Raw genomic sequence first — 25,102 nt, 5'->3', positions numbered from 1 at the left:
GAAATATTTATCTTCCAGATAAACCTGCACAAATACAAAAATCCGTGCATATTAAAGCATTCTCTGCAGCACTGGCTGAATAGTAACTGGAGACAATACAAATGCCTATGAAATAGGAGAGTAAGTTAAAAAGAATGAGACATCAGAGATGTATTGAATGGAATTAGCTAAGGTGTATTGTTCCATTTATCTTTTAAAAAATAAAAAAATTCTTGTTTTAAGATTTTTTTAGTGATTTGAGAGATAGCACAAGCAGGGGCAGAAGCAGAGGGAGAAGGAGAAGCAGACTCCACGCTGAGCAGGGAGCCCGATGTGGGGCTCAATCCCAGAACCTGGAGGTCATGACCTGAGCAGAAGGCAGACACTTAACCATCTGAGCCACCCAAGCGCCCCCCAAAAAAATAAAAAAATTTCATCTTTAATTTTACCACACATGCATACTTTGCACACATATAAACAAATCTCTAGAAGGAAGCTCTATGAGTATTGACTTCTAGAGAATAGGAGTGGTGAGGTGGGAAGAACCTATAACTTTTACCTCTGACCTATACTTCTCTGTACCAACTGGGTGGTTTTTTAAACCATGAAAATATATTTGTTTTATCATTTAAAACTGAAAGGGAGAGTTGTAGAACTACATGATTTCCAAAATTCCTTCCAGGTCTAAAACTCTATTTAGTCTCTAATGTAAATTATCATCAACATGGTTAATTGGATCATGCAAAACATCAACTTACCACAACTTAAAATTTAACAAATCAGGGATCCCTGGGTGGTGCAGCGGTTTAGCGCCTGCCTTTGGCCCAGGGCGTGATCCTGGAGACCTGGGATTGAATCCCACGTGGGGCTCCCGGTGCATGGAGCCTGCTTCTCCATCTGCCTATGTCTCTGCCCCTCTCTCTCTCTCTCTGATGACTATCATAAATAAATAAAAATTTAAAAAAAATTAACAAATCATATTTGAAGTTCAATTTCTTTTACATTCTGCTAGTGTCCAAAGTTGATAGAGGACAATTGGATGGATAGATAGATTTATTTATTTATTTTTATTTATTTATTTAAAATTGACCTTTTTTTCTAGGGCAGACTCTGGGGAGATATTTGTTTTTAATTAGTAGATAATAAAATATAGGGGCGCCACTGTTACAAGTGGCTTAGTTGATTAGTGTCAGGTCTTAGTCTTGGGGTCCCGGGATCAAGTCTCACATTGGCCTCCCTGCTCAGCAGGGAGTCTGCTTTTCCTTTTCCCTCTGCCTGCCACTCCCCCTGCTTGTGTTCCATAAAAAAAATAAATAAATAAAATGTTTTAAGAAAAAGACTACAGGGATCCCTGGGTGGCTCAGCGGTTTCGCGCCTGCCTTTGGCCCAGGGCGTGATCCTGGAGTCCCGGGATCGAGTCCCACATCAGGCTCCTGGCATGGAGCCTGCTTCTCCCTCTGCCTGTGTCTCTGCCTCTTTCTCTCTCTCTCTCTGTCTATCATAAATAAATAAAAATAAATCTTTAAAAAAAAAAAAGGCTACAAGTGAATTTAATTTAAAAGTTTTAGGAGCACCTGGGTAGCTCACTCAGTTAAGCATCTGAGTATGATCTTGGCTCAGGTCTCGATCTAACTGTTGAGTTTAAGCCCTGCATTGGGCTCCAACCTGGGTGTGGAACTTTCTTAAAAAACAAAAGCCAGGGGGATCCCTTGGTGGCGCAGGGGTTTAGCGCCTGCCTTTGGCCCAGGGCGCGATCCTGGAGACCCGGGATCGAATCCCACATCGGGCTCCTGGTGCATGGAGCCTGCTTCTCCCTCTGCCTGTGTCTCTGCCTCTCTCTCTCTCTCTCTCTCTCTCTCTCTGTGACTATCATAAATAAATAAAAATAAAAAAAAATTTAAAACAAAATTAAAACAAAACAAAACAAAAGCCGGGGCACCTGGGTGGCTCAGTGGTTGAGTGTTCTGCCTTTGGTCGTCATGATTCCAGGGTCCTGGGATCGAGTCCTGCATCAGGGTTCTAAAAGAATCCCATTTCTCCTTCTCTGTGTCTCTCATGAATAAATAAATAAAATCCTCAAAAAGAACAAAAAGCAGGTTTAAACTTTCTAATTGCATAAGAAAGTTCTACCCAGAGATTTTTATTAGCAAATATAGATAACCATTTTATAAATTCAAAGTCAATTCTCAAGAAAGATAATTTGGTGTGAATTGGGGCAAGGTACAGGGAAAAGATCACAAAAAATCCAAAATCACAGTTAAAACTAGTAAAAAAATAAGATATAATGTAAACTACAGTTATGTTAAATATTTAGAAACACATTTATTGTTCTATAGCCAATATAATGCAGTTCTACAGTTTGGAAACATTAAAAAACATTACATAAATTGCTTGATGAACAACCACCAAAAAGTTAACATAAGAAAATAATTATGGTCATTTAATGTCTTCGCTTAAAAAAATATTTTTTTTAACCTTCAAATAGGACCAAGAAGCTCTTTATCTGCTGTGTGGAGCCACATCTACTGCTACATTCTAGTATGATGGATGATGTGAGGCAGACAACCCTTTCACCAGAACTAGAGAAGATGGATAAGATACTTTATTTAGGGATCCCTGGGTGGCGCAGCGGTTTAGCGCCTGCCTTTGGCCCAGGGCGCGATCCTGGAGACCCGGGATCGAATCCCACGTCGGGCTCCCGGTGTATGGAGCCTGCTTCTCCCTCTGCCTGTGTCTCTGCCTCTCTTTCTGTCTCTCTGTGACTATCGTAAATAAATAAAAATTAAAAAAAAATTTAAAAAAAAAAAGATACTTTATTTATTTAAGATAAGAATTTATTTAAAGACTTCAGGATTTGAGGGGACAAGATTCCAGAAAAAAAGGCAGCTTCGAGAAGTGAGCCCTACATTCTCTTGTTTTTCCTCTCAAAGTACTTGCTGATTCTTACCCCACATGGAACTTATATTCTTGGGAGAAAGCACAATATTGATAAGCAGCAGCCTCAAAGTGCTTGTGCTAGAAAGACAAAGATTGGAATTGAGGGCCCACCAAGGAGGCCCAGGAAACACCCCAGGGTTTTGGTTGTATTTTCTGGATGCTCAATCTGAGGTTCCCTGCATCCCTAGTGCATGCTCACAGGTGCTCTATTTTCTACTAAGCTGGAATTTTAAGTAGGTTCCATGCCCAGTGTGGGGCTTGAACTCACAACCTGGAGATTAAGACCTGAGCTGAAATCAAGAGTCTGCCACTTAACCAACTGAGCCACCCAGGTGCCCCTACATTAAGTTTAAACATTTTCCATTTCTGTGTGTATTTTGCAAGATTAGAGCAGGTCTGTTGGTGTTTATATATTTATCTTAATTTACCGTATTTTCATACTCATTTTAATGTTTTTTCCCTGACCAGAGTCTCTTAGGTTGACAGGGTATACAGTTATTTCACCAGTAAGAAGGAATTCCAGGGCACCCGGGTGGCTCAGTGGTTGAGCGTCTGCCTTCAGCTCAGGGCATGATCCCAGGGTCCTGGGATTGAGCTCCACATCGGGGTGCCTGCAGGGAGCCTGCTTCTCCCTCTGCCTAGGTCTCTGCCTCTGTCTGTCTCTCATGAATAATAAATAAAATCTTTTTTTTTAAAAAAAAAAGAAGAAAAAGAAAGAATTCCAAAATAAAAGACTTTGACTTTCCTAAGATTAATGTCAATCACTTCATTTTCTTGTCTTAGACCCTCTGAAACAGTGCAGGCATGTCTATCTGGTTCCTGATTCCAACTGAAACAGGTTTCAGTGTTTTACTGTTTAGAATGATAGTTGCTATCAGTTTTTTTAATCAAGGAATGATTTACATATAACAAAATCCACTCTTCTTTAAGTGTAGTTTTTAACCACCATGTGTTCTACACCACCAAAATCAAAAGTACTTTTTTATATATCTTTGCTTCACTTTAAATAGGATACATGCACTTATACAACTCTGCTGTTGATATTTGTTCAAGATTTGCACAGAGATTGTATCTACATTGCTTACCCCTATGCCCCCAGCACCTTGCATAACACCTGGCACACACCAGATCAACACTCGCTGAATTGATAAATGAATGAATGAACCAACCAACCAACCAACCAACCAACTCACCTTGGAGCTCATCCCCATTACTTAAGCTCCCTAATTCCAACTGCTTTCCTGCCTTCATCTCCCTGGTCTGCACTCTCCCTGACTCCTCACTGCTGGGCCACACCTGCCTACCGGTTAGCTATCTATTGCCCATAATGGCACCCCTTTCCCTATATGGTTTTCTCGTCCAAGAAGAGACTTACCACCACCACCAAAGATAGTTGTTTCCAGCAGTGTCCATGGACACACAGTGTCAAAGAGAAAAACTAAAATTAGGAGCAAGAGAATCAGATTCAAAGGTAGGGTGGTGTTTAATAACAGCCTAGAGTCTAAGTTCTCGAGGAACTAGACCAAGATGGGAAGTAGAGAATAATAGGTAGAAAGTCAGAAGAGATGGGCACCCCTGGCGAGAAACAGCAAGGCTGGGATCTGAAAAAGCTGCCCTGTCCTTATACAGGGTCCAAAGACAGGGATCCCATCTTAAAGGGGTAGACAAAGCGCCAGTGCATGTCTTGCATCCTGCCTGCCTCAGTTCCCACCACCATCTGATGAAACAGCTACTCACAAGCAATGGATCTATTTTGGAGGACATGTCTCATTCTCACTTCCCTCCAGGTGCAACACAAACTAGCCACCACTGACCCCTTAAAATGGAATTTACAGTTTCAGAACTGGTTGCTTACTTGTCCAGAGCTAGAGAAAGAGATGAAGAAGTTGAGTTGTGAAATGCAGAAAAGTGAAAGAACTCATCTTTTCTGAAAGCAAAAAATAAACAGGAGTCAATACATACAAAAACGCAATTATCTGAGATTTTCTGAATATAATTCTCACCCTAGTATACTCTTAAAAAGAAAAAAAAAGGATATAAGCACAAAAGGATTGAAAAAAAGAAAGAGAAAGCTTTGTAAGGAACCCTTTGCTTACTAGTAACAAATGTTGGTAATTTGGGCAGATGTAAATAAGTCACCACCACAATGTGTAAACACCAACCACAGAATTAAGATTGGCAAACCTAAATAGGGGAAGTTGCGAAAAGATGATGATAGCCTGTCCCTGAAAAGCTTGTTTTCAAGAACTCGAAGACCTGAAAACACGTTCAAAGTTCCATTTTCCTGGAGGAAGCAACAAGGAAGGAAGGGAGCGTCTTGTTGGAAAAAGGTCAGAGCTGCGGTGGGGGGAGAGTATGCGAAGACTTAGGTTCAAGAGACACAGAAAATATTTCCAAAGGCGCAGGCTCCGGCTGAGGGACTTCCCTCACCGGAAGACACCTGGCCCTTTGTCTTTCTAAACGCCGAGTGGGTATTTCTATGAAGTTACAAAGCTGCACAGGCTCTCGTTTGCAGCCCTACAGGTTTTGCTTTCAAATATCTGCAGGTGTATCCTCCTGCACCGAGCAAACGAGTACTTTTTTCTCCTTTTCTGTGCTGGACAGAACTTCACGAACACGCTCTCCACCTGACAGGGATTCTAGGGCAGCCCTGCAGCTTCCTCAAAGGAAGGAGGAGGAGGAGGAGGAGGACAAGGAGAAGAAGATGGAGAAGCAGCCGCCGCTCCACCATCCTCTCCTGCAAACCGGACCAGGGAGGCCGCAGGGTCCGGCCCTGAACGCGGAGAGGCAGCCGGGGCTCCGGCGGCCGGAAGCCAGGGTCGGATTTACCAGCGGGAGGCGGAGCCCAGCCTCCGAGAGGCCGACTCCCGAGCGCAGGGCGGCCGTGGCCGGTGTCGGGTCTTCCAGGCCTATTGGTACACGCTGTGCACACGGGAGAGCCCTGGAATAAATACAGACCTCTACTACAATCACACGTAAATTCTAAAATTCCCGCAAAGACACGTTGGGAAATGCGGGACGGTTACACCGCGCAGCGGGCCCACAGGCCCAAGACTACGACTCCCAGCATTCAACAGAGTTTACCCCCTAGTATGTTGCATGCCGGGAACTGTAGTTCCTTACCACATCCACCTAAAAAGTACTCCCGTGATTTTCCACGTCTCACGTGTTTCTCTTCTCCGGGATGCACCACCAAAAAGAAGGCTGAACTCGGAAAGGCGCGCAGGAATCATTCCCAACGAGACCCAGCGCGGAGACTGGGCAGGAGAAGAACCGTTGCCATGACTACTGTTTCCCCTGGTCACGGAATAAACGCGCTCAAGAACCCGGAAGTGGTTCCCCTGCGCCCTCTCCAAAACGAGGGTTGCGTTCTGCGCTGACGTTCATTGGGCCGTTTCCCTGAGAGGCCCGAGCTTCGCAGGCAAAGGGGCGGTCCCGCGAGAGAGGGCCCGCGGAGCCCTCTGATTGGAGAAGGGGGGCCACGGCTGGCCAATCGGGGGGAGCCACGCTTCGGGCACCAGGCACCGCACCTGGACGGCTCCGATTGGCGCACTGCGGCCCCCCCCTCGAGTCCCCATTGGGTGCAGGGGGTGCGTGGTGCGGCCCCATTGGCGGGTTCGTGTTTCCCGTCCCCCTCCCGCGCGAGGCTGGGGTGAAAAGCGGCCCGGCCTGTTTGGGGGGTAGTGGGCGGACCGCGCGGCTTGTGGTCTGAGCGTCTGATCCCCGGGGTGGGGGGTGGAGGCGGCTCCTACTCTCAAAAAGGACGTGAGACTCCCACCGGCCGCGCGCCATGAGGGCCCTGTGGGTGCTGGGCCTCTGCTGCGTCCTGCTGACCTTCGGTGAGTGATCCGGGAGGAGCGGGCAGCCCCGGACGCCCCCCCTCCTCCATCGCGGCTTCTTCTCGAAGGTTCTGGGGGCGTTGAGCCCGGGAGGGAGATTCCGGGGCCTCCGTTGGGCCGAGGGGAGTCCATCGCCTTTCCTCGAAAGAGGCTCGAGGGAGTTGGCGCACTTTCCTCCTTCTGTGGAAAGGAAAAACGAGAACGTTTAAATCCCTTACAGACCTAGTAGTTGTGCCCAGAGGTCTCGACCAAGTTGGGGTGGGGCGCCGCTCGGCTTAGGGTCCCCCGGGAACGTGGCGGCTGCCCATCTCGAGGGACTTTTGTCAGACGCAGGAGTCTCCAGCCCTGGAGCCGAGGACCCCGCATCCCGCCTCTCGTAGGTGCCGGACCGGGCAGTGGGGCCCTGAGCCCCAAGAAAGGCAGTGTCTGCGAGCTTGCCTCACTTGTGCTCGAGCTTCCTGACATCTCAAAGTCTCTCTACTTCTCGTCCCTCGCTCAGGCCCGATTTCAGTTCCTCTCGCCAGTGGTTGCACAAATTCTGTTGTATTCTGACCTGCGATGTCGAAGGTCTGTCTTGGCAGGGTCAGTTGGGAGGCCATGCCTCGGCCTGCGCGCAACACGTGTGCGTGTAGAAGGGACCCGGTGTCAGTCCTCCTCAACTTTATGAAGCACCCGAGGCCACTCCGCAGGCGTGATGGCAGCCTCCCTATGCAGAATCTGCTGGAGGACTCCGTGTCTGAACTTCAATAAATACACCAAGTTGGGTTTACCTTGGGTGCTTAAACTGCTGGATCCATTCTTCCCGATCCCACATCCCATATTCACCTGAATTTTGCAACCACTACTCTTGCTCTGTGTGATCGTGTCTCCTCTGAGAAGTACACGAAGCAGCGGTGGTTTAAGAGTTTTCTGGTGTTAAAATCTTCCAGGGTCAGTCCGAGCTGACGATGAAGTCGATGTGGATGGTACAGTGGAAGAGGATCTGGGTAAAAGTAGAGAAGGCTCCAGGACAGATGATGAAGTAGTGCAGAGGTTTGTGTTCTTTTGAAACTATATGGGTTAGCCCTTAGGAACGCTGGGATATAGTAGATCGCTACCCTTTCATCAAAGGTCCAGGTGATGTGTAACACCCCAAATTTAGAGACCTAAAAAATGGTCATAGAAAATGTTAGGACTGTGAGGCATGTTCATCCCTAAATATCTCCTAACTTGCCCACCTAGGAATGAGTGGTCAGAATGGAATGAATTTCTTTCTAAAACTATTTGGATGACTAGATTGCAGAATACGGGTTGTCTTATGTCCGGAAAACTGATTGGTTTTATACTCAGGAAGTGTGTAAACTTAGTAAATTTTAAGTAATCTCTGCCTCTGATGTGGCGCTTGAACTCATGACCCCCCAGATCAAGAGTCACCTGTTTACTGATTGAACCATCCAGGTGCTCAGTAATTTTAAATTACCCAGTAATTTAAACTGAGTAACTTTTAAAAAGATTTCTCTCACTTGAGCAATGTTTTCAAATTTGGCTGCTTAGGATAGGACTTAGACAATTTTATAGACAACTAGAGGTCAAAGCTTCCTAGGCAAAGAGCCCAAATGTAAGGGAACATATAAGTAAGTATGACTTTACTTTTTATTTTTAGTAGAGGAAAGTCAAGTTTATTTTTCTGACAGTTTTAAAAACTGAGTTTTACAACTCAGTGTGAAGGTGGTAAAATTTTACTGTGGCTAGAAATAGTGTATTAGTAATATTTTATTTTTTTTTTTTTTTACCCTTTTAACTCTTGAGGCAATCTTATGAGATCACTGCTTTCATTACAGATTCTATGATTTTGGAGGGAACTAAGCAATGCCATATTTGTTTATTAACTTTATTTTCTTAGAGAGGAAGAAGCTATTCAGTTGGATGGATTAAATGCATCCCAAATAAGAGAACTTAGAGAAAAATCAGAAAAATTTGCCTTCCAAGCTGAAGTGAATAGAATGATGAAACTTATCATCAACTCATTGTATAAAAATAAAGAGGTAAGCAGTGTGTGGTTAGGATAATATTACTTTGTCTCTGTGCGATAGCATACTTTTTTACCTTCATGATAAACATACTTAGGTAGTAATTTCAAGTAAATAGCTATTAGCATATTACATACCCAGTATGAAAAAAAAGTTGCTGCCCCATTGTGGGGTGGTGGTTAGACATTTTCCTTTTGTCCTTTCCCCTTCAAATATGTTCATGGTCTGCTAAATAGTCTGTTTTGAGGGCACTCAAACCACCTAAGCCATGTTACATAATATGAAGATGTATGAGACTAGAATGTTACTACTCTTACCAGTTCAGGGATTCCTTAACAGTTGCTACAGTCCTGTGTGTTAAGAGCTGTACCTCCTTTTACCAAGAGAGTAAAGCCACTTCTCTACCATAAATCTTATTTCTTAAAGAGTGCTTTTTCAGAGGACAGAAGAGAACTAAAATAAGATTGACATTAAATTTGATGTTTTGTATATCTTGAGGCTAATCAAAGCGTGTGTTAAATCTGGCTTCCATTTAGATTTTCTTGAGAGAACTGATTTCAAATGCTTCTGATGCCTTAGATAAGATAAGGTTAATATCACTGACTGATGAAAATGCTCTTGCTGGAAATGAGGAACTAACTGTCAAAATTAAGGTAAGCTTAAAACCGTTTTCTTCTTTTTTTTCCTTCTAAAGCAAAAAGAATCCTTAGAGATAGGGAATCTCTGTCAGTCAAGATAGGCCAGGTTATGCTGCAATAACAAGTAACCCCCAAGCCTAGAGACTTAAATTGGGGTTTAGCAAAATACATGGCCTGTGGGCCAAATCCAACCTACTTGTTTTTATAAATAAAGTTTTATTGAAACATAGCCATGCCTGATTATGTGCTATGACTACCTTTGTGCTACACAGTTGGTTTGACTAATTGTGACAGAGACCGTATGACCCATGTGCCTAAAATATTTATCCTCTGGCTCTTCAGAAAAAGTTTGCTAGTCTCTGGATTAAATCATCAACCACAGGCCACTGTGGCCTTTGCTTTGCATCATCCTCACTCCCAGAGGACACAGGCTGATTGAGTAGCAGCCATTTAGAGTGTAGCTTGTTGCCATGGTATAGAAAGCTCAGAGGGTCTCCCATCTTTTAAAGGCTCTAGGCTGAAAGCCACATTCCTGACTCCCACTTGCAGCTCATTGGCCAGAACCAGTCACAGGACCTTAACCAAAAATGAAGAAAGCATAGTCCTACTATGTTTCCAGATGACAGAGAGCTGGTGATATTTTTTTTTTTTGAGAGCTGGTAATATTTAATGAAGAACATTGATCACCACAGATTCCATAAACAGAAGTCATTCAAGTTTTGACCTTTTATTTTCTGTGAAAGAAATAGGCATAATATAAAATTTTTTTTCTTCAAAAATAACTTGTTTTGTTTAGGTCTGTCCCTTTGACATTCAGACCAATCTCTGTTGTCTTTATGTTGATACTTTCTCAAATACAGTGAACTTAAGGTTATCCTCTATAAAGTAAGATGCTTATATAAGGTGCACATTTTCTGAAAAGTCCATAAAACACTATATGGAAGAAAATTAACCCAATGTGGCACAAAGCTGGTAGTTTCTGAATATATAGCTCAGTAGTTACTTGGCATACCATGAGTATTAAACAAATAAAACTATCCTGTTCTCGTCTTGCTTTCAGTGTGACAAGGAGAAGAATCTGCTACATGTCACAGACACTGGTGTGGGAATGACCCGGGAAGAGTTGGTTAAAAACCTTGGTACCATAGCCAAATCTGGAACAAGCGAGTTTTTAAACAAAATGACTGAGGCACAAGAGGATGGCCAGTCAACTTCTGAACTGATTGGGCAGTTTGGTGTCGGTTTCTATTCTGCCTTCCTTGTCGCAGATAAGGTTATTGTCACATCAAAACACAACAACGATACCCAGCATATCTGGGAATCTGACTCCAATGAGTTCTCTGTAATTGCTGACCCACGAGGGAACACCCTCGGACGGGGAACAACAATTACGTGAGTATTACTGCTTCCTAATAAGAATTAATTGTCCTAGCAAGGACCTTGACTCCAAGCAAACCGCTTATTCTGGGCCTTCGTTCCTTGCCTACAAAATGAGGAAATGGACCTGTTTTCATCACTCAAGGAAATATTTACGAGACCTCCTTAAGGGCCAGACACAGAGTTATAATGGCTGCTATCCATCGAGGGCAAAAGGTCGGAAGGGTTAGCTCTCCTAGGGAAGAAGGCAGATTGGAGGTTTCACAGAAGTGGGTTGATTCAGAATTTCCAGGGAAGCAAGACTTGGGAAAGAAGTGTCAGATCTATCTGTGGAGCATGGTGGATATAAAGGCACATCTTGTTCACAGGATTAAAGAAATTCCTCTCAGTTGGTGGCAGTTAATGATAGAGCTTTGATTAGCTTTTTTAAGGTTTTCTGAAAATGATACGGAGGATGGCAGGACTAGATGAGAGGAAACTCTGGGTGACAGTTGAAAATACTCAACTGTGGTAGGAGCTGGTGTTAGGGACAGGTTGGAGAGAACAGGTACAAATAAAGAGCTTGAAGAAAGTTAATAAAAGTTCCTTAGTACATGATGTCTCCTTTGAGAATGGTTGCAAATTGTTGAATTCAAATTGGAATTTGGTTTAAGCCAGTAACTATATAGTAGAGGTAGATCTTAAGCCCAGTATCTTGGTGTTTTTAGCTCTGTGAAGTAGATAGAACAGCTTTTTTTTTTTTTTTTTTTTTTAACCAGCAAATATAACAAGATACTCTAATTTGTTTAGTACTCACAAAATGACAAGTAAATATTGAGCTCTCTGAAGCTACCAGCTGTAGACCACATCAAAGAAATCTCATTTCAGAGGTCATTTGGCTCTCTCCTTCCCACCAGGTGAAAATGTGCCTACATCCTCAACTTTTTTTTTTTTAATTCAGTTTTTTCAACATAAGAATTTTTTAAGTATTAATTTAACATAAGAAAGCATATATCATTTACCTTTCTCTACCATCATTATTCACAGTCCTACCTCCTGCTCTCAGTAGGAGGCTTCACTAGTTGTTATGCTGCAGTGCTCTCTCTGTTAGGTGCTAAAGGAGCGTAGGTAAATCTCCTCTCTCAACTACAAAGAGATAGAAAACTGCATCCCAAGAGGGCTGATAGCTTAGGGTGCTAAGGAACAGATGGGATTATCTAGATGGAAGCTCCATGGAAGCAAACCTTTGCTTGACTGTTCCATTCCCAGAGCCTAACACTTGACTGGCAGATATTTATAAGAGTGAATAGGGTAATCAGGACAGCTTCAAGCAGGTAGCATAGCTGGCTGATAAGTGAAACCTTAAAACTGCTCTCCCTGAGCAAAATTAGCATTTTTCTATGTTCAAGTCCTTCTACCCCAGCATTTATTCAGCAGATAATCACTTGAGTGCCTATTAGATGCTAGGGTTTAGGACTCCAGTGGAGAATAGGACCAATGCAGTTGCTGCTTCCATGTGATTCATTCTAGTAAAGAACAAAAATGTGAAATAACCTCAGACTGGCAAATGCCAGAAAGGAAACTAGAGGACCACTTCCCTTATCAGGATTTTCTAAAATTGTGGTAAGTTAGGTTCAGATATTCTAGGCAGCAAGCACAGTGTGCTGGAAGTTCCAAACGCAGGAGGCCCATTTAAGGAACTGACAGTCTAGAATGGCCGAAGGAAAAGGAACACAAGAAAGTGATGAGGTCAAGTCCTCACCATATGTGTGTGTGTAATTTCATATATTTGACAAATAAAATAGAAGCCATCAAACAATTTAGTTCCTACCTCCTTCTGTTCCCACTAAATTAAGCCCCTGCTGTACCCTTAGGAGAGATTTTGAGAAGATTCAATTAGATCATGAAATTAAGCATCCAGTAAGTGTTAATACATTTATTTCTGTTCCTCCTTCTGTGAGGGAGGTGTTCTACATCTTTTCCTAAAGCTGATCACTACTTCTGATCTGCTGCCTGCCTTCTACCTCAGAGGCTAATCACAAATTAATTTCAATGCCATCTTTTAAAGTCAGCCTTTCCCATGTACTCCCTCTTTCCCATCGAAACATAGACATGTTCACGTCTCAGTGTGAACAGAAGAGGGACAGGTGTTGCTGCACCCCCTTCTACTATCAGGTATTTGTGACTTTATCCACCACCTTTCCATTGAAATAAGTCACCAGTAATCTTACTGCTGAATCCAATGGATTCAGGGTTTTTTAATCGGTGTTACTCCCAGCAATAGTCTTTTTTTTTTTCCTTACTTTTTCTCTTGTGTTTCCTACAGAATTTGCTAGCTACTTAAGACTATCCACTTATTAGTACCTAGTTTCCATGATGCTACATATCTTTTTGTTTGTTGCTAAATATTGACAGTATCTCTTTCAGAGGTAACTTTTCCGGCCTTTCTCATTATTTTTGTGTTCCTTGTGCAATCTTCCTACCACGATGGATTCAGCTTCCAGTTCTTGCTCAGGGTTCTCAAATCTATGTTCTTAGTCTGGATCAGGAGTCACCTGACTTTTTCTAAGGGCCAGCCAGTAAATATTTGAAGTCTTTGGGATAATAAGATCTGTCACGTGTCAAATACCTCTAAGGTGTAGCCATCAGCTTCAACTTGGATGCACAACTGAACTTGCCTCCAACCCCCACATCACCAAGATACATGTTCTGAAACCAGAGACTTGGCCACTTCATTAGGCTGTGCTATCTGCCCATGGGTAAGCTTTCAGGAGAAGGAAGGGACCCATGATACAACATTGGCCATATTTACTTGTTGGGAGCACAGACATCAAGAGGCAGTCTCCCCAATGTGTGTTTGAGGGTGTGTTATGGTGTGTTATTTTTGGTGAGTAGAGGAGGAGTTTGCAAAAAGGCCAGTACGGAAGAAGAAGAAACAGTGTTGCAATTTTCAGTATTAGAATTATCTAAGCCAGTGCTATCCAGTAGAACTCTGGAAATATTCTACCTCTGCACTATCCAGTATGGCAACTACTAGCCATATTTGTCTCTTGAATACCTGGAATATTGCAATACAACTAAAGAACTCTTAGGTTTTATTTAAATAAATAAAATGTGACTACTGTTTTGGACAGTGGGGATATGAACAGTAAGATTAATTTTCTAGCTTTTTTAAGGAACGTGTTTTTATTAAGGATTCGCTATCTATAGGAGAGACTTTTTGAAGTTTTGTTTTTAAATTCTCTCTACACCCAATATGGAACTGGAACTCACAACCATGGGATCAAGAGTTACATGCTCTTCCAACTGAGTCAGCCAGGCGCCCCTGGGTTCACCATCTGTGATGATCATTTGATTTCTAGAGTAACTATCAGAGTACGTGTCATCCTGTTTTTCTCCAGAATGTTTCAGTGCCCTTGAGCTAACGTAACATTTCAGTTCTTCAAATGAAAAAACTAAACAAAACCAAAAAACCAATATTCAGAAGAAGATTGGAACATTTGCACTGTTTACTTGGAACTAAGGATATTTTCCACTTGAGGAATACAAGGACAATGCTTCCTCTACTCTACTCATATTTGGTATATTTAGCTCACAAACTGTCATTGGTGGTACGAGTTTTTAACATGAAAAATGGGCCATCTTGGATTACACTGAACTGCTGGCCATTAGTTTTGTCAGGAAGGTATTTAGATGAATTTATAATCGAATCTTTTAAACCAAGTATGTCTTTCTATAAATGTCTGTTTTCCTTGCAGACTTGTTTTAAAAGAAGAAGCATCTGATTACCTTGAATTGGACACAATTAAAAATCTCGTCAAGAAATATTCACAGTTTATAAACTTCCCTATTTATGTGTGGAGCAGCAAGGTAAATCTATATTAAATTTATATGTATTACATGGGCACATATTTCAGTATTTAACACTTAAAGAACAAAGGTTCAGTGTGGTTTTTCAGTGCAGGATACCCAGGGTTTTCTTACTGAAGACCTATGTTTTTGAGCTGTAATTGTGTTTCATATTCTCTAGATGAAATCAGAATTTTTTTTTTTTTTAAGAATTTATTCATGAGAGACACAGAGAGAGAGGCAGAGACACAGGCAGAGGGAGAAGCAGGCTCCATGCAGGGAGCCTGATGTGGGACTCGATCCCGGGTCTCCAGGATCAGGTCACAGGCTGAAGGCGGCGCTAAACCACTGAGCCACCGGGGCTGCCCCTGAAATCAGAATTATTAAATAAAATAATTTAACTGTAATTCTACTTAAACAGACTGAAACTGTTGAGGAGCCCATGGAAGAAGAAGAAGCAGCAAAAGAAGAAAAAGAAGATTCTGATGATGAAGCTGCAGTGGAAGAAGAAGAAGAGGAAAAAAAACCAAAAACCAAAAAAGTAAGTATGGTTCATCTCCACACTAAAATGTTGCTTAGACATGTCCTAGAAAACAACCTGAAGTGTGCACAGACCAGTCAGAGTTAAGTTTTAATTCTTCAAAGTCTTTTTTTCTTCAGATGGTAAGTCCATAGGCCTAATTTATATAAATAAGGACTATTTTATTTGCTGTTGTCTGTGTCTTCTGCCTGTGGGAAGTTTTAAAGGACAAACACAGGTCATTTTTGTGCACAGTTTTCTGGGTTCTATATGTTGCCCAGGACTAGTGGTTTATCATATTCTGAATTTTAAGATCCTAAATCTCTTTCTACATTTTTTTTTTGTCGTTTAGATATTAACCATAATATTAGCTCTCTGCCCTGTTAAGGTAGCAGAGTAGACGGAAGTAATGGTGGTAGGTTTGAGGAATATTCATTGTAAGATGTTAGATTGCTGTAGGTCATGAAGTAGGAATAATTAATAGGTGTATATCTTCCTAACCTCAAAATAAATATTTTCAAGAAACAACGTTTTAGCTAGTTGATAATGGAAGAAACCTTTGATTGGCTATCAATCTGTTATAGTGATAACCAGCTGCCTTCTTTGCATTATAGATCAGTCTTAAATGTTGAAATACTTGCAGATTTTTGGTCCCAGCAGCAGGAGCCATAGTAGATTAGAAGTGTCCTTTAGTGTTTCCCACATTCATTTGAACTACCCTAAAGTTATGATTTCCACTAGTAGTACTGCTGGTGAGCGTTGGGGCTGACTAATGTACTATAACTTTAGGTTGAGAAAACTGTCTGGGATTGGGAGCTTATGAATGACATCAAACCAATATGGCAGAGACCATCAAAAGAAGTAGAAGATGATGAATACAAAGCTTTCTACAAATCATTTTCAAAGGTAAATATTATTTGAAAATCATGTGGTGAACATTACTAAATCAAAAATGTTTTTAGGTTGTTTTACAACTATTTCAACATAATTGGTCTCCTTTTTAATCTTGTGGTTTAATATTACATATGTATTTTAAAAATTTACTCTGAGAAGGAATCTGTAGGCTTCACCATATTGCCAGAGGGGCTGTGTTACAAAAAAGATTAACAACTACCTACATAGGTAGGTGATTTCCATAAAACATAATATCTTGTATTAAAGGGTTTTTAATGTAATTGGGGGCTTTTTTCCATTCAAGAATGAATGCCTTTAATTTTTTTAACTTTCTTATTTGAAAATCAGCATATAGTGTTACGTTAGTTTCAAATATACGACAGTGATTCAGTACTGTATGCATTCGCCTATGCTCCCCACCAGTGTAGCTACCATCTGTCACCATGCAACGTTATTACAACGCCACTGATTATTCCCTATGCTATGAGGTTTAGTACCATGACTTACTGATTCCACAGCTAGAAGCCTGTATCTCCACTCCCTTCACCTGTTTTGTCCATTCCCTATTCTCCTCTGGCAACCATCAGTTTTCTGTATTTATAGGTCTGATTCTGCTTTATGTTTGTTTATTCATGTGGCTTTTAACATGACCTTCAAAGAGCCTATTTACAACCTCAAGCATTTATTGTGAGGTCATATGCTTAAGAATGATTACTAAATCTGTGTTTCCTTAACCTTTCCTTAAAGTTATTTCCTTTCACTGATGGCTTTGTTTTAACTGTAGAATCCAAAACTAGTATTGATTAAGATTATTGCAAGTTAATATTTCCCCATACATCATTTTGTGCAAAATAGAATATTTTAGTAGGCTTAGCTAGCATGGCTAGATAAAACTTGTATGGTTATGTTTCTTTAATCTTTATTCCATCAGTTGGTTTGTTTTTTAACCTTCTTTATTTTTTCATGTTAACATCCAACTATCCCTTAAGTTTTACCTCCTCAAACTTTCCCCTTGGTTTTGTCTCCACTTTTATTCCCATGAACTATAGTCTTAGTGTATACAAGTATAACATATTTTCATCTAGGACAGCTGTATTAGAAATGTAATGTGAGCTACATATATGATTCTAGGTTTTTTAGAAGCTACATTTTTAAAAGTTGAAATAGGTGTAGTTTTTAATATATTTTATTTAACCCAAGATAGCCAAAATATTTTTATTTCAACATGTAATCATTTAAAAAATGAGTAATACATTTTGCTTTTTGCTTTTTTTTCTGTATCTTCAAAGTCTAGTTGTGTATTTTTATGCTTATCCATACATCTCAATTCAGAATAGTCACATTTCAAGTGCTTGGTACCCACCTGTAGGTACGGTAATGGATAATGCAGATCTAGGGAATTTCTGTGATTTATTTACCATGCCTCTTTATAGCCACTGCTGAAGTCCATATCCCATTGGAAAAAATCTGTTCCTGAGAACTTTTTGTGTTGAACAGTATACTCATGAAGTGTCGTATATTGTCATTTAGACAGGATGGTGATTTTCCTACCTTATTCTCTCACACATGTGGAACCTAGACTCATCCATTCTTCCCTGAGTTTAGGATATGGAATGATCATCAGCAAAACCAACCATGGCTAGCCAGTTAGAATAGCAGTCTTAATCATTTCTTCTTCCCTCCATTCCCTTACTTCCCTTTTGTTGGTAAGGAAGCTTTTTTTGTTGTTATTCATTAAATGCTAAACTGAATGTGTACCATGTAATAAATCAGCCTTTGCACTGCCTTTTTCCGGTACCTTTGAATGACTAAATGCCAACTTTCCCTAGGAAAGTGATGACCCCATGGCTTATATCCACTTTACTGCGGAAGGGGAAGTTACCTTCAAATCAATTTTATTCGTACCTACATCTGCTCCACGTGGTCTGTTTGATGAATATGGATCTAAGAAGAGTGATTACATTAAGGCAAGTTTTTAAGTTGTAAAAACTGAGTTTAGAATTCAAAAGTGTAATTTCCAGATAATGACTTTTTTTGGTCTCTGATTAGCTTTACGTGCGCCGAGTATTCATCACAGATGACTTCCATGATATGATGCCCAAGTACCTTAACTTTGTCAAGGGTGTTGTAAGTATCTAAAAATAATGAGGGGGCATTAAAAATGAACAGAAGTTTGTGTTTGTTTGTTTGTTTTTTCTTAGTTTGTTGGTTTGGTTTTTCCCAGTGTTTTATTGCTTACTGAACTTTGTTTTGCCGTCAAAGGTGGACTCAGATGATCTCCCCTTGAATGTTTCCCGGGAAACTCTTCAGCAACATAAACTGCTTAAGGTGAGTGTCTCTGGGAAGAGACTGGCTGCTTTGCCCTTTGATTGGGCTTCAGAGGACAGGCTCCATTAGTGGAGTCACCAGAGTTTGAGATCTATCTGTGGCTCTTTAGTTGAAGAAGTTAATTTTACTCTAGAATTATTATTAAATCCTAAGCATCTGATTTTTCCCCCCTGGTATATTATTATTAAAGTTTCAAAGCTATAGAAAAGTTGAAAGAATTGTAAACATGCATATAAACCTACACTTCTGGTCTAAAGATAGAATATAAATGTAAAAGCAGTCATATGACTATTTCTACTGACAACTTAATTTCTGCTCAGTCTGCATAGGATTGCTCACCATTCCCTGCTTCCTGATTAATGGCAGTGATGATGCCTCATCTTTTTATCTTTCCCCCCACTATTCCCCTGCTGTCTTACATATGGTAGATTCTCAAAAGTTTGAGGTGATGTTTCTAATGAGATTCTTTCATTTTATTTAGGTGATTAGAAAGAAGCTTGTCCGTAAAACTCTGGACATGATCAAGAAGATTGCTGATGAGAAGTACAATGATACTTTTTGGAAAGAATTTGGTACCAACATCAAGCTTGGTGTAATTGAAGACCACTCAAATCGAACACGTCTTGCTAAACTTCTTAGATTCCAGTCATCTCATCATCCAAGTGACATTACCAGTCTAGACCAATATGTGGAAAGAATGAAGGAGAAGCAAGACAAAATCTACTTCATGGCTGGGTCTAGCAGAAAAGAGGTGAGATGAACTCCCAACTGTCGTGCATCCTGGTATGTAGCCAACTCTTGAGGAAAAACCAACCCTAATGGTGAATTGGAGTCATTGTGAAGCCTGGTCAGTCACTGACAGGAAATTCATTTATATTCTCTGCACCTCTTATTTCTCTACCTATAAGGTGGGGTGAGTAGTCCTATATAAATGTAGCTGCTAGGGTGAACAAATATACCAAGGGTAGACTTGGAAACTTTATCACTTCCCTTAATTTTGTAGGCTGAATCTTCTCCGTTTGTTGAGCGACTTCTGAAAAAGGGCTATGAAGTGATTTATCTCACCGAACCTGTGGACGAATACTGCATTCAGGCTCTTCCTGAGTTTGATGGGAAAAGGTTCCAGAATGTTGCCAAAGAAGGTGTGAAATTTGATGAAAGTGAGAAAACGAAGGAGAGTCGTGAAGCGATTGAGAAAGAATTTGAGCCTCTGCTCAACTGGATGAAAGATAAAGCCCTCAAGGACAAGGTATTCTGGAAATTAGAACTTGTGAAATTTTAGTATTTGCATTTTCTTTTTTAAAAAATTGTGTGTCAACAAATTAAACGTTGCATCCAGTTACGTTGTAATCATTAAAAGCTGTACAGAACATTGTTTAATAGTGTAAGTTAAATTTTTGGGAGAATGAAGTTAGTTTATAAACGACAAGAGCACCTGCTGGCTCAGTCGGTAGAACATGTGGCTCTTGATCTCTGGGTTGTGAGTTCGAACCCCTTGTTGGGCATTGGAGCCTGTGCTTTTTTTAGAGAGAAGGAGTATGAGCAAGGAGAGGAGCACAGTGAGAGAATCTCAAGCAGACCCCACACTGAGCATTGAGCCAGACATAGGGCTCCATCTCATGACCCTGAGATCATGACCTGAGCCAAAATCAAGAGCAGAAGCTTAACTCACTGAGCCACCCGGGCGCCTCTACTTGAAAATTTCTAAAATACAAATAATTAAAAAGATAAAAGTAATTCTGTATGTGGATACTGCTTGGGTTTCTTTGTCACTGAAAGTTTTCTGTAGTTTAAATTTCTTCTGGTTGAATTTGTCTTAGATGAGTTTAAAAAGTGTTAATTTTTGACTGAAAAATTCATATTATTAAATGACAAAAGAGTCTTCTGAATCTGAATCAGAGGTATTTTTATGACCTGCCTCTGTCTATGATCTTACATGACGAATCCTTAGTTATTGAATGACCTTAACTATTGGTATTTACACGTATTTAACTTTTGGTTTCTTCTCCTAAGATTGAAAAGGCCGTGGTATCTCAGCGTCTGACAGAGTCTCCGTGTGCTCTGGTGGCCAGCCAGTATGGATGGTCTGGCAACATGGAGAGAATCATGAAAGCTCAAGCATACCAGACGGGCAAAGACATCTCTACAAAGTAAGCATCCTTGGGAAGGTCCCTGATGAGGTGTTAGTTCTGGTCCCGCCTTCCTTTAGAAATTGATGTCAGCATCTGTAGAAAGAGCTAATGTGTGTTAACACCACTACCGCTATATATTAGATGAGACAGGTTTTCAAAGGGATTCCTCTGACATTAGACTGATAAAGGAGAGGTGTTGGGCTCCTGATTTATTTACAGTATTTTTATATACACAAATGGGAATTTTCTTAATCTGTGACATACATTGTTATTTTTGCATATATTTTGCATATATATGCTTGGCCTGGCCTCTGGGCAGCTTTGACATCTTTAGATATTAATAAATAGTTACAGATGAGGTTAACAACAGTGACGTTTGTCAAATGAGTTCAGTCCTTTTTAACTGCCACTCCCCTTCCCCAATTAGTATACCCTACAAAATAAAGGGGAAAGGACCCACGAATTAACAAGTTTATGACCTAATGGGCTAAGTACTATAGCTACACAAAGCCTTCAGTGCCCTTTTTTTTTCTTTTTCCCCAAGAAATACATATGTCAGATTTATATTTTAATGTCACAGCAACAGTCTTGAAAACAGTCTTCCCCACTTTCATTCTCCCTTCTCCCACCTGGAATGTCTTCTATTTATTGCCTTCTGATGGTCCTATGTTTCCCCAAGGCCTAGCTTAGGATTCTACTACAAATGTAGTCTCTGTTGTCACAATTCCAAAACTGTTTATATTTTTTTTGCATATTTGCATAGTGTATTTCATATTTAGCAAGATTCACCAACATATAAGGTTTCCACTGTAAAATGCTAAATGGCATCTTGTTTTTATAGGTCTTGCCTCCCTGAAGATTTTATAGATTATAAAATTCAGGTGGAAAACAGGGTTTTGCTTATATCCCATTGAAACAGTATAGTAGGGCAGCCCAGATGGCTCAGTGAGCGGTTTAGTGCCACCTTCGGCCCAGGGCATGATCCTGGAGACCCAGGATCGAGTCCCGTCGGGCTCCCTGCGTGGGGCCTGCTTCTCCCTCTGCCTGTGTCTCTGCCTCTGTGTCTCTCATGAATAAATAAATAAAATTAAAAAAAAAAAAGAAACCGTATAGTAGCCATTATATAAATGTCTATTTATTTTTCATTTATTAACTGGAAGTTACCTTCCATTCAACAAAACCAGCACTTACTGTGTCTGTACACTGTGATACTAAGTAGACATCACTGTCATCTTACTGAGGTTCATACCAGTCAGGATAACAGATCAAGTCCTAATCTTCTAAACTCTGTATATATCATAGGTATCCCATGATAGGATGTAGTTTCTCCCTCTTCTCATCTATAGGAGGGAGAAGAGTCCCAATTGACAGCAGAAAACTAAAGGTTAGGAAAAGTATATTTAGAATGCATTGAGAACTGAGCTCTGATAAAAGAAAACAGTTTGTCCTGGAACCATATTGGTGAAGCATCATGGGGAAGGTAGTAACTGACCAGCAGGCAGAGGCTGCCTAGATGTTTCCAAACTCACAGACTGAGCTGCAGTGAAGGAAGGGAGAATAAATTAGGAGGGAATGAAGACATTAAATCCATTCATCACTCCACAAAGTTCTAGGCACTTAAGATGCATTAGTAAATAAGTTCTCTACATTGCACTCTTCCATCGCACCTTGCCCATCCCATTTTAAAGGCAAAGCATGAAAAAAATAAAAAATAAAGCATGTTACGATATAAATAAATCTTGTTTTTCCAAGAGTTCTTTGTGATTTTAAAAATTTATAGAACATGGGGAATATACAGATACTGAAATTTTATGTTTCTCACGTTCATTTTTACCCCTTTCCAGTTACTATGCCAGCCAGAAGAAAACATTTGAAATTAATCCCAGACACCCCCTGATCAAAGACATGCTTCGACGAGTTAAGGTAATATGCAGCCATGCTCTTTCATCTTTCACTTGGAATACTTTGTACCTTTTAATGTTAATCAGACGTCTCTTCTTCCATCTCAGGAAGATGAAGATGACAAAACGGTATCGGATCTTGCTGTGGTTTTGTTTGAGACAGCAACGCTGCGATCAGGGTATCTGCTACCAGACACTAAAGCATATGGAGATCGAATAGAAAGAATGCTTCGCCTCAGTTTAAACATTGACCCTGATGCAAAGGTTTGAAATAATTTATGAAATGTCTGAATCCCCAGTGTTAAACACTGCTAGAATTAATAAATTCCCCTTTTAGATCCTTTGTTTTTAAATCTGTCTCCCTTTGTTAGCATAACTGTTAACTCTAGTTAGCAGATTCACTCTGCAGTTCTGGATAAAACAGGGGTGAAGTTAATTATGTTATACACTTAATGAACAAAGGGAAAATAGACCCAAGGTATGGGAGCCATGAGTGAGCTGATAAATATTGCCCTTAGGTGGAAGAAGAACCAGAAGAAGAACCCGAAGAGACAACCGAGGACACCACAGAAGACACAGAGCAGGACGACGAAGAAGAAATGGATGCAGGAACAGACGACGAAGAACAAGAAACAGTAAAGGTAAAACAAGTCGAGAATGGGGCTTGTGTTTTAGTTCTTGCAGAATTAGGCAAACTTATTTTTAGTTCTGGCGTTAGAACTGCATAGCTTCCAGAAGCTAGGCTTCAGGAAATCCACCAAAAAAAATAGGCCTCTAGTATGAAATTCAGAAGGTACGGCAACTCCTTTTTTTTTCCTCTAAATGAAATGTATGCTTTCATCTCCCCACTCCTTTTGTTTAGCCATCCATTCTTGTGATAGTGTTAAACAGATTTTTCCTTAGTTGCTTCCGCCTTATGTAGCAGCAGTAGGCCATTTTAAGCTCTTGATTATTTGTGTTCAGGGGCTATTGATCTTATTATCAGGTTCTAAATTATTTTGCAGATTAACAAGTTGAGGTTCTAGCCTTCAGCTGAAATAATGGAACAACGCTGGGCCCGTTTCAGTTGTCTTTTTCCACACATAAAACTGTGAGCTAAGATTTTTTCTGCTGGTTTTTACTACCTTCTGATTTTTCTGTTTTCACAGAAATCTACAGCTGAAAAAGATGAATTATAAATTATACTCTCACCATTTGGAATCTGTGTGGAGAGGGAATGTGAAATTTAAGTCATTTCTTTTGGGAGAGACTTGTTTTGGATGCTCCCCGCAGCCCCCTTCTCCCCTGCACTGTAAAATGTTGGGATTGTGGGTCACAGAAAGAAGTGGGTTTTTTAGTTGAATTTTTTTTTTTAACATTCCTCATGAATGTAAATTTGTACTATTTAACTGACTATTCTTGGTGTAAAATCTTGTCATGTGTATAAAAATAAAAAAGATCCCAAATACTCAGCGTCTTGTCTTCATAATGATTGTACATACTTGGCTTTTTTTTTTTTTCTTTGATGCTGTTTCAGGGGTTTTTGCCTTACAGAAGAGAAATAATCTGTACATAGAAAAGCCTTTCAAATCCAGTATTTTTCAAAGTCACTTAATAGAGAAAAGACCATGTTCATTACAGAAGAATTCAAATAATAACGTACAGATGCTCCCTCTTCCAAGGTGAGGCTTAATCCCCCTTTTTGAAAGTAGGCTAGACGTAGTGGCTGTCCTAGAATATGGATGGCAAGGGGGAAATGGTAACTTGGTAGCTGAGAAACCTGGTAGACAGGACACTAACCTGGTGTTCAAGGTTCATCTCCCCAGTGGTGTTGTGGATCCCTGGTAGGATGTGGTAAGGCTACTGCCATCTCTAACATAAGACAGACCTATAGTATGTGGACAGTGCTCTTCACAAGTGTCAATCAAGGTCAAAACCAAGGACAGAAATAGATAGAAGGAGACATGGCAACTATGCTTTCATTGCCTGGATTAGACTGGTAAGATTTCGTCGGGAGTATAATTAATAGTTCTTTGGCTTTGACAGGACCCGTGGTGATGGAGAGGACAGCATTCATGGAAACAGGGAAGGGACATGGGGGCTTGTGCCATCTTCCCAGTTTCCCTGTAAATCTACTTACTCCAAAATAAGGTTTTAAAAGACCCATAATCTGACAACAGATAACTAGATATTGATGATGATCCTCACCAAGCAATCATTTAATTACTTTTGAAATATGAAACCGGTTTTTGTCATTTCACTAGGATAGCCATCCAAAATGGTAGTCTTTCAATATTTTAACTGTAGCTAGGGAGACAAAACCTGAGTTGTATATTCACAGATCAGGTGAGAGAGAAAATTTTATGGAAACTAACTTTATGTACTATAGAGTCTTGTTACGGACTAAATTTTTCTGATAATCTACGACCCTTAACTGGGCTGCTTGTATTTCTATTTCTATTTTTCTAGGGTTAGTTTGCAATAATCACTTTGAAATTCAGCTACCTTATGTGTGTCTCTAAAAATCTCTTTCCCTTTATAAGAAATAAAATGGGAGCTCAGTCCTAGGGAAACATGCTGTAGTTAAGAGTAATATTCGTTTCCAATTTGTTGGCCATCATAAATTACCATTTTTCAATAAAGATTGTATAGAAATTCAAGCCATCAAATTGCATTAAATTAATGCTCAGCATTTTCCATTATAAAATTTTGAGTTTACATTGTTTTCAACAGGAAGCTTA

The 25,102-nt window shown here is 40.4% G+C and overlaps 1 protein-coding gene across 1 annotated transcript; it reads left to right on the top strand.

Annotated features, from left to right (window-relative positions):
• The first annotated feature begins 6,585 nt into the window (after positions 1-6,585).
• HSP90B1 (heat shock protein 90 beta family member 1) lies at positions 6,586-23,829 on the top strand. The gene is made up of 18 exons (XM_055336296.1): positions 6,586-6,755; positions 7,685-7,787; positions 8,638-8,779; positions 9,301-9,417; positions 10,463-10,794; positions 14,517-14,628; positions 15,029-15,148; positions 15,917-16,033; positions 17,851-17,988; positions 18,071-18,148; positions 18,284-18,349; positions 18,831-19,100; positions 19,353-19,598; positions 20,363-20,499; positions 22,326-22,404; positions 22,491-22,646; positions 22,901-23,023; positions 23,531-23,829. The coding sequence occupies exons 1-18, from the start codon at positions 6,707-6,709 to the stop codon at positions 23,558-23,560; spliced, it is 2,415 nt and encodes an 804-aa protein (XP_055192271.1). The 5' UTR covers positions 6,586-6,706; the 3' UTR covers positions 23,561-23,829.
• The last annotated feature ends 1,273 nt before the right edge of the window (positions 23,830-25,102 follow it).

Source organism: Nyctereutes procyonoides, unplaced genomic scaffold (genome assembly GCF_905146905.1).
Source record: "Nyctereutes procyonoides isolate TBG_1078 unplaced genomic scaffold, NYPRO_anot_genome, whole genome shotgun sequence".
Lineage (NCBI taxonomy): Eukaryota > Metazoa > Chordata > Mammalia > Carnivora > Canidae > Nyctereutes > Nyctereutes procyonoides.
Note: the sequence above shows the minus strand (reverse complement) of the source record. Positions and strands in the feature narration are given on the sequence as shown.

Bases quoted from the DNA above. Each gene is read 5' to 3' on its own strand.
- HSP90B1 (XM_055336296.1), top strand. From the start codon at position 6,707: ATGAGGGCCCTGTGGGTGCTGGGCCTCTGCTGCGTCCTGCTGACCTTC. The intron at 10,795-14,516 runs GTGAGTATTACT...TTTTCCTTGCAG, and splicing joins GGACGGGGAACAACAATTAC to ACTTGTTTTAAAAGAAGAAG. The intron at 18,350-18,830 runs GTGAGTGTCTCT...CATTTTATTTAG, and splicing joins AGCAACATAAACTGCTTAAG to GTGATTAGAAAGAAGCTTGT.